This window comes from Megalops cyprinoides, chromosome 13, assembly GCF_013368585.1.
Source record: "Megalops cyprinoides isolate fMegCyp1 chromosome 13, fMegCyp1.pri, whole genome shotgun sequence".
NCBI lineage: Eukaryota > Metazoa > Chordata > Actinopteri > Elopiformes > Megalopidae > Megalops > Megalops cyprinoides.
The window spans coordinates 28,748,202-28,762,419 of NC_050595.1; the positions used below are offsets into that span (position 1 = coordinate 28,748,202).

Genomic DNA, 14,218 nt, shown 5'->3' on the forward strand with positions numbered 1-14,218 from the left:
CCGGTTATCGCGTTCCATTTAACTACAGCCAACGCTAACCTATTGTGCTGTGCTGTTTCTCTCAGGCCACTGTTCTAAATAAGGCAGGGAGAGGGAGAGAGAGAGAGAGAGAGAGAGAAAGAAAGAGAGAGGTTGGGTAACCAACAAGCTGGTATAGACCAGTCTCGTTCCCACTTACATAACTCACCTTATGTGAGGCTTCGGGAAGTCGGATGCACGCTCAGGTGATTTGGAGCGTCAACATCCCTCTTGCATGAGAGAGACAGAAATCTCTTTCGCCATCGGTTGGCAATGATTGCATGTATGTTAACACGCATCATATGTGCTTTGAAGCATCCCTCTGTGTACCTCATGCAATGGGAGCCGATGGGAGAGTGCGCTGCGTGTGCCAGTGCTCTGTCTTCCTGCATTAGCCCCATGGCTGCCGGCCCTCCGCCTGGTGCATGCGCTCCATCACGTGAGGAGCAGCAGACCAAATGTCAAAATGACTCATTAAAAACGTCATTCTCACACGTGCAGTTTATGGAGGGACCCGGCTGCATCTGATGCAAAAGGACGATTTCCTCAACATTCAGGTCATCAGGAATTATGAGGAATATCTTATCTCTGTGTTTGCATGCATATGTTTTTGGAAACAAAGTGGGCTAACTTTGGATATTTATCAAATGCTTTTTGGTGTCAGTTCACTTAATTTATCGTTCGTGCCCGACTGCTCAGGGGACTTACAAGTACATCAGAAATTGCTGGCTGTCAACACCCCAGACTGCAAGTGGGACAGGCTTAGTTCACCTTCCAGCATATTGGCTATACAGAGGCATTTTTTCCTCTGAGGAGGGGAAGCAGGTTGGTTGCTTTCTGTATGCTTGTTTCTTGATTGGTAACAGACCTGACATTTGACACCTTGAATCGCTTCATCACCTGAGCCTAATCACCTCTCTGATTAATGAGGTGAAGCGGTTTTGCAGCAGTCAAAGTGACTTGGCAATACTCCTCTACTGAGTAGGACACTGGAGTCCTCTGTCAGACAGTCAGCCAAACTTCTCTGCTACACAGGGCATCGCATTACTCCACCGGGCAGAATGCCCTACTGGAAGAATTTGCATTCTGTGTTACAATGTGAATAATGCACCTACAGTCCAAGAGGTATATTATCACATTGTTTTGTCTATGTCACCTTAGTAGTACTACTGATAATAACATTTCGATGTTATGAGCAATCAATCAATTAAAGTCACATCAAAAACATTTATGCAACATTCAAAACTCTCTGTAATTTTTTAAACATAAAATCACCATACATGCTTAAATACACTTATTTTTGCCTTTTAAAATACAATTTGCATTCTGTCCAGAAAATAAATAAGGGGTTACCAAGTAGCTCAGTGCGGTGAAGCCATTTTCTTTGAGCACATTTTGAATTCTACCCCCTGGGTTTGATCCCAGATGTGTTTTCAGCCGACAACAACTGGAACCCCACAGAGGAGATTTGGCAATGGTTACAGTGTACAGAGTACGGTCATGGTGAGGCAAGCATAGCATATCCAATTGGAGATTCCAAAACAGGGCTCTATCAAGGTGAAAAAGCATTAAAAAAAGAAATAATTTTTGAAGAATGAAGCTTGCCCTGCCTGGAGAGGTAGGAAATTCTTAATGGTGCATAATCTCTCCACAGTTTGGAGATTGGAGAGACTGGAATCGTGATGGACATCTAATCTACACTCTATTACATGGAGGCATCTGACGAAAAAGCTGCTGGGAAAGAGCTGGATGAGTGATTGACAGCTTGTCAGTGTGCAGTGAGCAACAGCTGCACTGACCTGTGTGACAGGGGCTGTTGCCACGAACTTGCCTGCCAGCGTCGGTCTTTTCCGATAATCACAATGCATCACTCACTCGTACCTGATCCACATCACTGAGACATGTGACGCCCCTTCCCAGCTTGAGGTCATTTGCTCACTGGGCGGGAGCACTTGGACTTCCCTCACACAGGATGTCCTAATCCTTTACTGAGTGGGACACTTTGACTACACTATTGGACAGTGCAGGGCATTCCATTGCTCCACCTTGTAGAAACCTCTCTGAAAGAATGTACAATCTGTGTTACATTTGTGAATAATGCACGTACAGTGCAAGAGGTATATTATCACTTGCTTGTCAATTAAATGCGTATCTTTAATTGCATGTACTGTCTTAATTCTTTTGAAATTAAGTCCATGTCCATGCTTTATATAACCATGATAATAGTATTGATGATAGTCACATTTTGACCTTCAAATGCATATTGTGCCATCCGACCATAATAAACTCCACAGATCCCTTCATTAACAAATGGGAGAAGTGCAAGGAGCAAAATCTCCCTTAAACCCCGGAGTCCATTTTGAGCTGCACAGCACATTTTCAAAATGAGCGTAATCCCTGGCGTTCGGGAACAAAGGTGTCTGTTTCTCTGCCGCCGTGCATCGAGGATTAGGGGGTTTACAAACCCGGGAGGCGTCTGATCTCAGCACCGGCAAACCACAGGCCCCCGGGAGCGTGTGTGGAATGTTCCACAGCCCGGCCTGCCACGTTGTGTTTTTCTGACTAGCATCATTGGGGGCAAACTTTGGGCACATTTAATGAATTACTCCTCTGCAGCAAAATATTTCAGGCACAAGTACAATTTCTCGAGACTGTCTGCCCAGCAGACAGGTTTACACAATATGGAATAATTACAGTATGCAGAATAACAATTACAACTGAGTCTGAAATGGGTCGCCCTATTTTGGTTTGCCCTACTACGTCATAAATTAGTTATTTATGGTTCATCCTCAGGGCATCGCTTACCCTTGGTTGGATGACCTTTCTGAGCCACGGTCCAATCACAATGGCTGACTTTTGCCTTTTTGTGCTGTTCCCTGCCCTTGTCTGAAGGCACATGTGACTGAAAGAAGAACAACTGACACCTTGCGTAAAATATGACCTCAGCAATCAGAAGGTCAAGCGTTAATAGCTTGACCCTTTCCGGAGAGAGATGTCTTGACATATGAGGTCACCAGGGGAGGCTAACATATTGCTGCCTGTGTATTGTCCTAGAATTCCCACCTTCCTAAGAGCTGGTATCTGGACAGGAAGTATGATCACTCTCTGCAAATTCTGCATGTCGCCAACAGCTATTCCCATTTTAATTAATACTGGTTTCATACTGTGATATTGCCTGTTATTATTGTATATAATTTATTCATGAGTTGTTGCTAATTGCTTTTTAACCTGCTGATAGGTGTCATTTGCTCTGTATTGCCTACATTGTGAAGAATGGTTTGGTTTATCAACACCACTGGCTTACCAGCAATTTCTTTCTCAACTTATGATTATTCACTTGATAAAACTGCTTTCTGATACACTCATTTGTACCTCAGCTCAGCACTCCCTTGTTAAAGTGCTATTGGTAAGGCCCTTTTCTCCGTCTCCTCCCTTGTCCTCTCCTCTTTTTTACACTCCCTGCACCCTTTCACTCTTTCCCCCTCACAGAATGCAGTCACGGTGAGGACATGGAGACACACATGGGGCTCTGGAGCGGATGGTCATGTGACGCGCGCGTTGAGTGATGCATCCCAGGGCAGCCGTTCCACGCTCTGACATACAAACACACAAACAGGAGGCCGTGACGCCGAATCGGAGCCAGCTGCGCTCTGGCACAGATACGCGGAGATGAGCTGTGCATTCATGTGCATGAAGAGTGTAGTTACCTCTTAATATTTTTCATACTGAAGAAATCATTGCAACTCCCCTCTCGCAAATTCTCACGTCTAAGCTCTTGACAGCGGTTTAAGTATGTGTCAGAATTGTCGACTTTAGTGTTGTTCGGCTGCGCGTTAAAGGAGACAGCTTGTCGTGGAGTCGTACCTCCATGATGAATGCTGCAGATGTTTATGCAAAGTACACAGTCTATATATAACATTTTCTCAGCCAGCGCTTACTTGGTCGTGCGTTTCGCTCCACCGTGGCGTATTCAAATCAAGATCGTTTTTTCTATCCCGAGGAGGCTTGTAGATGGGGGTTTGCATTTTCAGTTTTTCTGTCACTGCTGATTCCCGAGGCCAGAAGAGAAAATGAGAGTTTTACCAGAACTCAACTGCAGATCAGTAGCCTCTGCTTTCCTTAGTGTGTCACTTGCAGTGCGAACCTAAGCTTTCTATTTGAGGTGCCGTGAGGTGTGAAAGTCACGCTGGTGCCAAACCTCCAGCGTCAGAACAGGTGTTTAATTGAGAGCACCAGTTTTGATCCCTGTGCTGCTGTTAATTTCACACTGCTCGTGCTAATATTCCGTCGTTCAAGATTATTGTGCAGAAACGATACATACCTATACACTACTGAATGAAGAATGTTATTTTAGCTGTAGTTTTTCTGGTCATGTAAATGGCCATCGCTGCCATCGCTGCTAACACTCAGCGCGTTGCCCGTGGCTACAGAGGAGCTCCAAATCTTCATTGGCTGTGCTACGTTTTGTGTGATTGGTAAGACGGCCCCGTGGGAGTAAATGACAGGACTCATTCTCCCGATAAAATGGGAAAGATCTCCTCGAGGTGGTTTTTCAATTTCCTTTTTTTACCATTTGTATCTGTGTGTAATTTAATTTATGTGCAACAGGGCCCTTTGAAGTTTTGAATGGATTTGAAGGCAGTCCGTACTGCTCCACTGAGCCCTCGAGAGAGTGCAACGGGAATTTGTATCTGTTGATCCGTCTGAAAGTGGGACACACTCTGTGCCAGTTTGCCTGCCCTGCTGTGTAGATCATAATATGAAAGATTTTCATTCACTCTGCAAAGGTGCTCTATTTAGAACTTTTCTATAGCGTTGTTTTCCATTCTCACCTCTCCCTTTTGTATGGATAATGTTTAAACCCTTCCACCTAATCTGCCGTATCTAAGCATTTCTGTAGGGTAAATTTGTTGGAATGTGACCTGCTTTGTGCTACAAAGCCCCGCGGATTCAAGAGATGAGATAAAAAGTCGATCAGAACAATACGCATACACCAGGACCGTGGAATACAGAGCTGTCGTCCTAGATGACAAAGGCAGCCACAGTCAGGCTGGAGTGCCGCGAACAGAGACGTTAGCAGCAGCACGGGTACAAATGTTTATTAAGATTCGTGCAGCCCTCCCTTCAGATGTAATTACACACCAGTTCGTCCACAGGACGGTTGTTTTTGAGCCCAGGGACTCTGCATCCATGGCACGTCTTCATTTATCCTGCGACCACACGGACATATTTTCTTAACATACATCAGTGGTACTAAGCTCTAACATCGACCATGTCCCTTTATGAAAAGCGCGTATTCTGTAATCATCGTGACATTATGAATCATGCACAACATATAATAATCTCCCTCTAGAGGATTTCTTACGGTGAATTCCAATCCCTGAGACAGTGGAAGTAGACTGAATTGCCCCTGCAGAGCCAAGACAAACGTTCCGACACGTCACGTGTGTCACCGCCCGAAACACTTTTGGATGTGCGAAGCGCTGATCTGAATCAATGGTGAGTTATAATCAGAAGGCGGATCACGGGATGCCATGTGTGGAGGCAACGTCATCCAGGCAAATACTTAACCCAGCAAATAGGATTGGACAGAAAAAAAAAACTGACAAACTTGTTGGTTCAACTTGATCTCCAATGCTTCCCCTTCGCTCTACCTACCCTAGAAAAGGAGCTGTCCGTTAAACACCAGTGCTACAACAACTGGCGCAGCCTTCGTGGGACTACGTCCGCGGAGCGCAGGGAATAAGATCCGTTTTGGAGTTGATTTACCTTGCAGCTGAACAGATTCACCCAGAGACTATCTTGGATCGGCGCGGCTGGATATTTATTCTAAAACATTCGGCGTCTTCAGAGCGACAAGGGACTTATTTTACCCAGGCTACCAATAGTAGACGATCAACGGAAGCAGAGCCATGGCTTTCATGGTCAAACACATGGTGGGAGGTCAGCTGAAGAACCTGACCGGCGGTTTGGGAGAAGAGAAATCCGAAGGAGAAAAGTCGGAAGCAGGGAAACAGGGAATGACTCAGGAGGAGTTTGAACAATACCAACAGCAGTTAGTGGAGGAAAAGTAAGAAAAAAAGAAACACGTGCATTTTTACACTTAATTTTTAGATTTAATGTAGACAAAGGCACGGTTTGTATATATAATGCAATTAATCAGAGACATTGTAAATGTGCAGAGCTGCCGCGTGAGTAATTGCACCCTTTCGTAGATGTCCACATCCTTGTTTTTCCCGGCGCTTTCGTGCTCATCAGAGCGATCCGCGTTGCGCGCTCACCTTGCTGCGCTCACGGTGGGGGTTGCCGCTCAGGTTTCACGTACTTCAAAATATAGGCCATCTTTTTTGCTAATTGCTGTAATTTGTGGGGCAAAACAAGCAGTGCAAAAAATCGAATTTCTCCTCAGAGCCAATTGCATTAAAATATAGAGATAGCCTGTGTTACTGGAGCGCAAGTAATACGTATCTTTGGCAAGGTGAATGCTCATATTAAAACCAATCATTTGTTCAAGAAAATATTTTTGTTTTCACAGAATACCGATATTTGATATATCTTTAGACTACTTCATTTTCAGCAATGACATCGGAAATCCAAATTTCACATTTGAGGAAACCATATCCACTTTGGGTGAAGATTGCAGAAGTTTTTGATTCTCTTGTCCGTGGTGTAACGAGCACATAAGGTCTTATTTTGAATGTATGTATGATATGCGTATCATGATATACAGGTATACACTAACAACGGATTGTAAAATTTAATGATTATACGTTCATATTCCATAGTTATTCCATAGCTCATTGATTCATACAATATTATTTAGTTACCGAAGAGACCACGTCGTAACAGTCATAGTTAGTATTGTATTTAATGTATTTCCTTCCATAGAAGAAAATAGTGAAGTTCATTCGTCGACATATCAGCCCTTCCTCTGTTTTGCCTGGGCTCCCAGAAGAGGTGACCACTTTGTGGGTTGGGGGATTCGTTCGCATTTAATTACATTCTTAATCTTCTAATCTGCCTCACTGGAGAAGGGGGGTAGGCTATAATGTTAAATATAAAAAATATGGGTTTTTTTCGACAAGTTCCTTGATTACTGTCCAACAATACCATGCCTAATACCTATCTGAGGAACTTTGACACTCTAGATCACTGTAGGAGCCCACTTCTCTGCTCTTGTCTCTGGTACACTGTCTTAGTACATAGACAGTGAGTAGTCTTCGCTCGAATGTATTCTCTTTCCATTCACGCGGAAGAGTGTTTTTCTAGGGCATCCAAAACATATGACCGATGTATTAACAACTAACACTGGAATCGGTTTAAACCGTCAATCTTCTGATGGTATTTGCGTAGACGCAGTGTAGACGTCGGTGTTAATCTGTTTCAGTGCGCGCAATCAAGTGCTGTTAATTCCAGCACTGGGTATTGGTTTACCCTGCGGGTACACCCCGGAGGCGGGCCGGCATTATCACCCTCACACCTGCCCCCGGCGTGAATGCATGTGGGACGACCATCCCCCCGAGCTTCTCCACACGTCACCAAGGCGCACACAGGGGACGTCACGTCACAGCGCGCACTCTCTCCCTCCAGCAACAACACAGAACTGCAGCTGCTAACGCTGATAATCAACAACAGACGTTGGTTCACGGTTGATGCAGAACACGCCATAACGTCGACAAAATAGTAACACGGATTGTCTTGACTCCATTTTCAGGCACTGGAGTTTCAAACAGAATTTGAGGTCAAAGTATTTGTAAATTGTATTAGTAAATTGCTCTTTGAAGATGACAGAATTGTTATGTTATTGTTATTATCATTCAAAGAGAGTGGCTCAAAAGCACAGACCTATTCACTCATCTGATGCCCATACAAACCCGCTTGTGTAACCATGAGAACGTGCTAAGGTGTTTCCGACATCCCTGCATCCTGTCGTCGCAGAATCCATGCTCATTCCTTGGATTGCAACCATGGCAGGACTACACTGCCAGATTAAAGACAAATTAAATATACCGTTAAACAAATTTTGAACATCCAGAAACTGTAACTACTGAATTCCAGACATCTTACAAATCAAGATGTTCTTCCAACTTGTTTAGTGTCTCATTACTGGCCCCTACTGGATGATGGATGTATGAAGGAACATTCAACAGTGACACAAGGTGCATGTGCCTTGCGCAAAGTATGGACAGAAAAACTCTGCATCAATGTACTAAGAAAAAGAATTCAGAATAACCAAATACATACTATGGCGAAGAAAGACCGATATCACAGCTACCTGAATAAAGCAGTTCATTTCGGGCCTTCTCTCTGAGGGTGCTGCTGGAGACAGGGTGGGCTTAGGGATTTGGAGTATTTTGGTGTCAGTCAGTCAATCACTGCTGCTCTAGATCCCAGGTCCCCGTGGCAACTGCGCCTCTGCACCACACTCTTTCTTCTCCCTGCTGCACAGCTACCTTCAGTTACTCCCTCCGTTGAACTATTTTGTGTTTTTGTCGTTTTTTTGCCATATTTTCTGTCACTGTGCTGTGTTGTGCTGTTCTGGACTGTGTTATGCAGCGTGTTGAGATCTGTGTGTTGCTTTGTGTCTTTCAGCTCTGTTGCTGTAAGCTTCGCTTTCCTGTGCTCTGTGCCATGTTTCTGTTGCGTTGTGTGCTTTTCGTTCTCCTTTGTGTCCGTTATCCCGCGTAACACTGGGTTTGTGTAGCTTCTTTTGGGCAGTTCAAGTCTGTGCTCTCGTGTATGTGTAGTGTGGCATTTTTCTGCTGGGGTAGACTGTATTGGGCTTTGTTATCCTATAGTTGGCTGAACAATGTATTCTGCGTGTTCAGACTGGGCAGCAGCATTCACACGAGTTTTGTTGTGTTAAATCAATCTCCTTTCTTTGATGAAACAGGATATGTGGAAGATCACAGCTTTCTCACAAGTTGTTCAGCTTTGCTGGTGGTCTTCCCCCAGGCAGCAGCATCCTCTGTTTGTTTTCAGAAGTGAGATTTTCACTCAGTGAGACATCTAGTGCGCTGTTACTTTGACTAATACAATAAGATTTTGGAACCAACAGGATCCAAAGAAAAAACCTGAACACCAGTCTTCTTTTTGTGACCACATGATGGAGTGCATGTATGCAACAAGATAATTTATATTTAAGTTTATCTAAGTCTAAGCACACACACAGGCAAACACAGGTTTCACGTGAGACACTATTTCCTGTTGTTTCTCCTAGGATGGAGCGAGATGCCAACTTTGCCATGAAGAAAGCCGAACGTGCCACAGTCAGAACTCACTTCCGGGAAAAATACAGGCTGCCCAAAGTAAACAACTCATCTGCTCATCCATTTACCACCTGAATCTCCTTAAGCTAAGATAATGCTGATCCTTGATGTTGTTGACATTATCCATGTAATAACAGTAGATCTGTGGGCAGTGAGTGTTAGACTTAAGCCATATTCTGCCTCTCTCATTTACCTTCTTTAGTAGCAATAGCAGACTGAATCGATTGGTCCCCCTCTTGCTCTGTCTCTGTCTCTCACTGCCCCCCTTTCCCCTTTCACCGTCATCCATTTCATTCTATTCCCTGCTTATCACCTGCTTCCTCACTCTCACTCTCACCTCCCTCTCCCTCTCCTCCTGCCCTTCTCCCAGAGCGAGCTGGACGAGACCCAGATCCAGCAGGCAGGCGATGACGTGGAGCTGCCCATGGAGCTGGCCAAGATGATCGCCGAGGACAACCAGGAGGAGCAGCACAAGCAGTCGGTCATCGGCCAGCTGGCCAACATCCAGAATGTGGACCTGGACCAGCTGAAGGACAAGGCGCAGGCCACGCTGGAGGACCTCAAGCAGTCAGCCGAGAAATGCGCCCTCATGTGACCCCACTTTCCATTACATTCAAGCTCACTCATGTTCCCAACGGCACCCCCCCCCCCCCCACCCCCACGCAGTCTCATGATCACATGCTAGTAGTCATTCACACCTTTGCAGGCTCACAAATAGATCTAAATGAGAGGCCACAGGCAGATATGTACAGCTCACATGTACAGAGCATGTGAAGGATAGTACAAAATGCACCCAACAGGTTAAGCTTGCGGTATCTGGTATCAGTTCTCAGAACAAGAATTCTGTCAGTTGTGCTCAAAGTTTAAACATTTATAACAGCAGCCTGCAAAAAACAAAGGTTTTTCTCCTCTCTGTGTTCATTAACTCTTTATTGTCTGTGGTCTGTTGCGCAGCGTGAAACTGCATGACCTCTGACCTGTTCCAGTCTATTATGACCCCTCCTGAAGCTCACCTGTCCCTTGATTTCAGTAATGCTGTTTAGTGCTGGTGGTTTGGTGTTGTTTAGCTGCTATGGTGTGTCAAGTGCTGTCTTCAAGATTGTCATCCTTTGGCTGAGAGTGCTGGTTTTGTTATTCAGAAACACAGACACTCGCATAAGTATTTCAGTACATGTCAGCATTGTTGTGTTCTGACAGACTTCAGTAAAGCTATAAATATATTTTTTTCTGAGGCAAGTGCGGACACACGTCGCAGACTTGAGACCTCACAGTGTACAAAGTTGTCAAATTGCAAATTCAGTGGTTTGTGTGTTCATGTTCCGTGGCAGTTTATGCATAACTTTAGCTTTAGTTGTACTTGGGGGAGGGGGAGGGGATAGGGAGCTATTTAAAATGGTGCATCTGTCAGAGTGGCTTGAATTCTGTGAGAACAGCTGTCTCTCAGGGCACTGAAGACAAAAACTAGTGAAAGTTAGCCATGACGAGAACAAGTGATACCAATCTGCACAATTGTGTTGGTAATGTCCAGTGGGGGTGTGGGGGGGTTTCATTCAGTCTAACTCTTCTAGCTTCCTGCTCTGAATATCAATCGCAGTCGTTACATATTGTTTTTACAGACCATTGTCATTTTAGCTAATACTAAAATTCAAACACAAAAAATCATGTGAGTGCAAAGGGTAGTTTTGGAATGTGTTACTTTAGTTGAGGACAAAATGCTAGAACAGTTAGACTGATTGCAGAAAAGGCAGTTGCATTGATTTCTGCCTGTTGTGTATTTGCCACAGAGGCAGAAACACTGAAAATAATTTGTAGTTTAACAGATGTCCATCAATTAAAATGAAGCAATTTGTGTTAGTAAAAAAAAAGAAGCTAAAAGGATATTTATTTTTAAATTTTATCTCACTTTTTCTTTTTTATTCTTTTCTATTTCTTTTCTATTAATTGTTTATTGTATTATTGTTCATGGGTCTCATTGTAAACAATCCATCAAAAGGCAACTCCCTTGCCTTTTGATAGATTGTACAAAACTACAATAAAGATATTTTTAAGATGTGTGTTTCAGATATTTAATATTTGTGATGCAGTTGTGCTGTGGTCATGTTGAGGTTCAGATTTCAACAAAGGAAAACAGGGGTCCAAGCAATGATCCCAAGGGAGGTAGGAAATGAATGAAGACGTCATAACCTCAGATTCACTGCCATGTCATTGTCACAGTTAAAAGGATAATCACACGATTTTAAAGTAGTATTCTAAAGTGTGAACACAGATTTGCCATTCACAAACCCATCAAAGGCTGACACTGAGTGTAGATAAACATGTATATGAATTATTCACTAATACTGGGGTATAGTCTATACACGTAGCTCAGATGAAGATGTCAGGATATTACTCGTTTATTTAAAATGTAATAAGAATCCACAATAACAGAATAACAGGCAGATTTGCTTTAGGCCAGACTCTCATATTGCAGCAGACTGAAACTCAGACAGATTCACAGATGTACTACAAGTCCCAGGGGGCACTGCACAACATGGTTGAGAAAGCTTTGTGTGATAGGACAGGAAAAAAAATATGCTAGTCTAAATTGGGATGCACATGCACCATCCACCAAGTTACAGATTGGTGGGACATATTCCTTTCTTAAACAGAACAGAGATTTTGGAATTGCATCCAAGGTGGCAGGTATTCCAACCTTGAATTAACCTAGAGTTCATTAGAATTAAAATGGGAGTGAAAAAGACTAAATGAGATCATTTTATGAGTTCTTTTAATAAGTTATTTAAGACTTAGATTACAATATTGAGTTCATCACTAATAACTAATATATTATAATGACTTATGGGTCTATTCATCAAAAAGTTTGGCATTTAACTATTCTTTTTAAAAAAAATTGTCATTCCTCAGCTTTTCTTACAACCTTTTGTTTTCTTTAAAATGTCTTTTCTCAACTCCTATTCCTCACTTCCACTTTTTTGTCTTCTTCCACTCCTTCTTTTCCTCCTGCTGTCTTGTTTTCTCCTCCATCTTGTTTTTCTTCATGCCCTTCTTTGGGTCCCTACTGTCCATCTTTGACAATGTTCCGCATTTTTCTCCGCTCTCTCTTACTTCCTCTTTGGCCCCTGAGATTTCTTCCTCCTCTGTGCTCTCCTTCGAGCTGATTATTCTTATTTTTATTTCCTTTGTTTTCCTTTCCTCTGTCATTTCCTTCCCATCCTCCACTTCTTCTTTCTCCTTATTTTTCAGCTCCACTGTTATAGCTTTTCTCTCCCGTAGCTTCTTTTTGGCCTGCATCTCTCTCTCTTTCCTCTCCTGGTATTTCATCTTCTCCTCTGCTATCTTTGCCTTTATCATTTCTTTCTGCTTTTTCAGCTCCTCCTCCTCCTTTCTTTTTTGCTCAGCTATCAGAGCCTGTCTCTCCTTTGCTCTCTTTCTCTCCTGCTTCTCCTTCTCCCTCCTCTCTTGCTCCTTCCTTTTCTCCTCCTCTATGTGAGCAAGCATTTTTTCCCTGGCTTTTTCCTTCTCTTCCTTTCTTTTCTTCTCCCTTTCATTTGCTTTCCTCTCCTCTTCCTCTTTTCTCTGCCTCTCCCTTTCCTTTTCTTTTTTCCTCCTCTCCTCCACCCTGAGAGCTATCATCATCTCCCTGGCCTTTACCCTCTCTTCTTTTCTTTTCGTCTCAAGCTCCCTAGCTTTTTTCTCCTCCTCTACTTTTCTCTCCTTTTCCTTTCTTCTCTCCTCTGCCTTTTGGGCCATCATGAATTCCCTGGCTTTTTTCTTCTCTTCCTTCCTGCTCATTTCAAGCTCTCTCTCTTTTCTCTGCTCCTCTGCCCTCTTCTCCCTCTCCTTTTCCTCCTGTGCCCTCTTTCTCTCCTCCGCTCTCACCTCCTCCTCCCTCTCCTTGAATGACTGCTTCAGTGCCATTGTTTCCTCCTTCCAAGTTGCTGTCATCCCTTTCCTCTGCTTCTCCCACTCCTCCCTCTCTTGTGCGATCAGGCTCTGTGCCTTCGCCTTCTCCTTCTCCAGCGTCGCAATCTTCCTGTCTTTTTCCTTCAGCTCCTTCCTCCACTCCTCCGCCACCGTCCGCCGGTGCTGCTCGATCTCAGCCTTCTCCTTCTGCCACTTCTCCCTCTCTGCGATCAGCTGGCTCAGTAGGCCATTGGCCGTCTTCGCCGACTTCTCCTTGTCCTCATTCCGGAGGTGCTGAATCAGTGTCTTCTCCAGGTCCAGCTCCTCCAGCGCATTCTCCAGGTTCTCCCTGATGATCCTCCAGTCGTTCCTCTCATTCTCCCTCTCCAGCTCCATCCGCTCTCTCTCCTGCTGCCACTCCTCCTGGTCGATCTGCCGCACGGCCTCCAGCTCCGCCATCCTTCTCACCAGCTCTTCTATGTCGGTGTCTCTTGCGTCATTCATCTTCCTCATCATCTCTCTTCTCACCTCCCTCACCAAATCCTCCCTCCTCTCCTCTGTCATCTTTCGAAGGGAAGGGTCCTCCCCCATGGCGAACTGTGTGGTCTAGCGAAACAAAAGCATATTGTAAACGTATTGTAGTGGGCGCAAAGTCACCCTCAGACAGCCATACATAAACTAAGGGTAGGTTCAAAGCATTTGGACTTTGTGGTCTTACCAGGTGTCCTGGCTCAATGCAGTTCACAGCAGTTTCCACTATCTCCAACTTTGTCCTCTTGTCCAAAGAAACAGACTGGAATCAGAGGACATGCTCCATGAGAAGTGTTTTACCTATAATTATTCAGCATAGCCTATATTTCATGAATATATGCTTTCATATTCACAATTGTCATATAATGTCAAAGGTTCTCTCCCATAGCACCTTTCCTGCCGCATTATACTTACAGTATTATAATATAAGTATTCCCATTACTTTTTATCACTTATCACTATCAAAAAATTCTTGAATGTTCCATAGTATTGACCTG

General features: G+C 44.0%; 1 protein-coding gene across 1 annotated transcript; it reads left to right on the top strand.

Moving 5' to 3' along the window:
* Positions 1-5,511: 5,511 nt before the first annotated feature.
* On the top strand, positions 5,512-9,943 carry LOC118788421 (complexin-3-like). The gene is made up of 3 exons (XM_036544410.1): positions 5,512-6,088; positions 9,239-9,326; positions 9,658-9,943. Exons 1-3 carry the CDS (start codon positions 5,931-5,933, stop codon positions 9,880-9,882), a joined length of 471 nt encoding a protein of 156 aa, XP_036400303.1. The 5' UTR covers positions 5,512-5,930; the 3' UTR covers positions 9,883-9,943.
* The last annotated feature ends 4,275 nt before the right edge of the window (positions 9,944-14,218 follow it).

Bases quoted from the DNA above. Each gene is read 5' to 3' on its own strand.
- LOC118788421 (XM_036544410.1), top strand. From the start codon at position 5,931: ATGGCTTTCATGGTCAAACACATGGTGGGAGGTCAGCTGAAGAACCTG. The intron at 6,089-9,238 runs GTAAGAAAAAAA...TGTTTCTCCTAG, and splicing joins CAGCAGTTAGTGGAGGAAAA to GATGGAGCGAGATGCCAACT. The intron at 9,327-9,657 runs GTAAACAACTCA...CCCTTCTCCCAG, and splicing joins AAAAATACAGGCTGCCCAAA to AGCGAGCTGGACGAGACCCA.